At 42.4% G+C, this 1,517-nt stretch overlaps 1 protein-coding gene across 1 annotated transcript; it reads right to left on the bottom strand.

Annotated features, from left to right (window-relative positions):
- Positions 1-315: 315 nt before the first annotated feature.
- On the bottom strand, positions 316-996 carry LOC139426829 (uncharacterized). The gene has a single exon (XM_071186921.1). It carries the CDS (start codon positions 994-996, stop codon positions 316-318), a length of 681 nt encoding a protein of 226 aa, XP_071043022.1.
- Positions 997-1,517: the final 521 nt, after the last annotated feature.

Below are 1,517 nucleotides of genomic sequence, written 5' to 3'. Positions count from 1 at the left end.
TGCAATTCGTCGGCCAAGCATATCCCACACATGCTCTACTGGATTCAAGTCCGGTGAGTATGCTGGCCAATCCATACGGGTGATATCCTCCGATTGAAGGCATTCGTCTACAATGTTTGCACGGTGAGGACGCGCGTTGTCGTCCATAAACAGAAATTCAGCACCCATGGCCCCCCGAAACAAACGTACATTTTGTTCCAGAATGACATCCCTATAGATGTGGCCTGTCATCGTTACACTCTGAACATGCAGGTCAGTTCCGGAACCAAGAATAATTCCTCCCCAAACGAGCCATCCTGCACCACCGTAACGGTGTCATTCAATGGTGTTGTCTTGGTGGTAACGGGTACCTGGCGCTCTCCATATGAAAGTCCGGCGAGAATCAGACTGCAAACTAAACCTGGACTCGTCGGAAAACATCACACAAGACCACTGTTGATGTGTCCACAATGCATGCTCTCTACTCCAGGCTAATCGCAGGCGACAGTGAGTTGCGGTAGGTGGAACACATCTGACAGGCCTACGAGCATATTGACCAATGTGCTCTAAGCGTCTGTACACAGTCTGCCTTAAAACTGTCGTACTGGTAGCTGAAGAGAGCTGACGAGACAGGTCTGATGCTGTGCTCCGTCTGTTTCTTTTGGCAGTAACTGCCAAATACCGGTCTTCATTCGGCGTTGTAACTCGGGGGCGATCTATGCTGTAACGTCTACTCACATTACTATCATCTTGGAATCGTTGCCAAAGCCTGGAGATGACACTCTGGGTGATTCCAAGTTTCTCGGATACTTCCAGCTGGGTACGCCCACATTCCAGTCGTCCGATGATCCTGCCACGTAAACAATCATCATCCAAATGCTTCCTTTGTGCCATAACTATGCGGTTATTGCACTGAAAGGCTTTTAAAGCGCTTGTGAACAATTTTACTTCTTTGCCACCATTCCTTATATACCCCTCTCTTACACTCTCGTCATTGTGACGTACTAACAGCGTCATCTGGTGGTTTCCTGTAATTTGCATATTCTTCTTCAGGATGTGCGTGATAATTCTACAGGTGAAATTTTAATTTCAGAGTTTGATTTCCGTGTGATTCTGAATTATACTTAATTTATGGACATGCGTGTAGTATGAAGTGAAATTGAAGGGAAACGTGGTTGTAATAAACTATCATGGGATATCAGCAACCCAATAGTCACTCTTCGTGAGCCTGGTAGTATCATTCAATTTGGAATAAGGTAAACACTAAAAATAATCAAAATCATAGTTTTATGAAAATAATACAATGGCTTGTTATATCCAAATATAATAATCGGTTGTTTCCAATTAAAACAAACAAGCATATGCTACAAAACAAGTACTTGCCTCATGCAAGGAGAAAATAATCAACCAGCACAAATATCTTTACACTTCAAACGGCGTGTTCAGAGATCTTTTATTTTTTATTTCATTAATTATATTAAACAGAAATTTTTTTACCGAAATAAGTGCATCGTTTTTTGACAAAATTTTAAGAAAGA

The sequence above is a fragment of the Parasteatoda tepidariorum genome, chromosome 10 (assembly GCF_043381705.1).
Source record: "Parasteatoda tepidariorum isolate YZ-2023 chromosome 10, CAS_Ptep_4.0, whole genome shotgun sequence".
In the NCBI taxonomy this organism is placed as follows: Eukaryota; Metazoa; Arthropoda; class Arachnida; order Araneae; family Theridiidae; genus Parasteatoda; species Parasteatoda tepidariorum.
The sequence above is the reverse complement of the archived record's forward strand: the minus strand, read 5'-3'. Positions and strand labels throughout refer to the sequence as shown.

Bases quoted from the DNA above. Each gene is read 5' to 3' on its own strand.
- LOC139426829 (XM_071186921.1), bottom strand. From the start codon at position 996: ATGACGCTGTTAGTACGTCACAATGACGAGAGTGTAAGAGAGGGGTAT.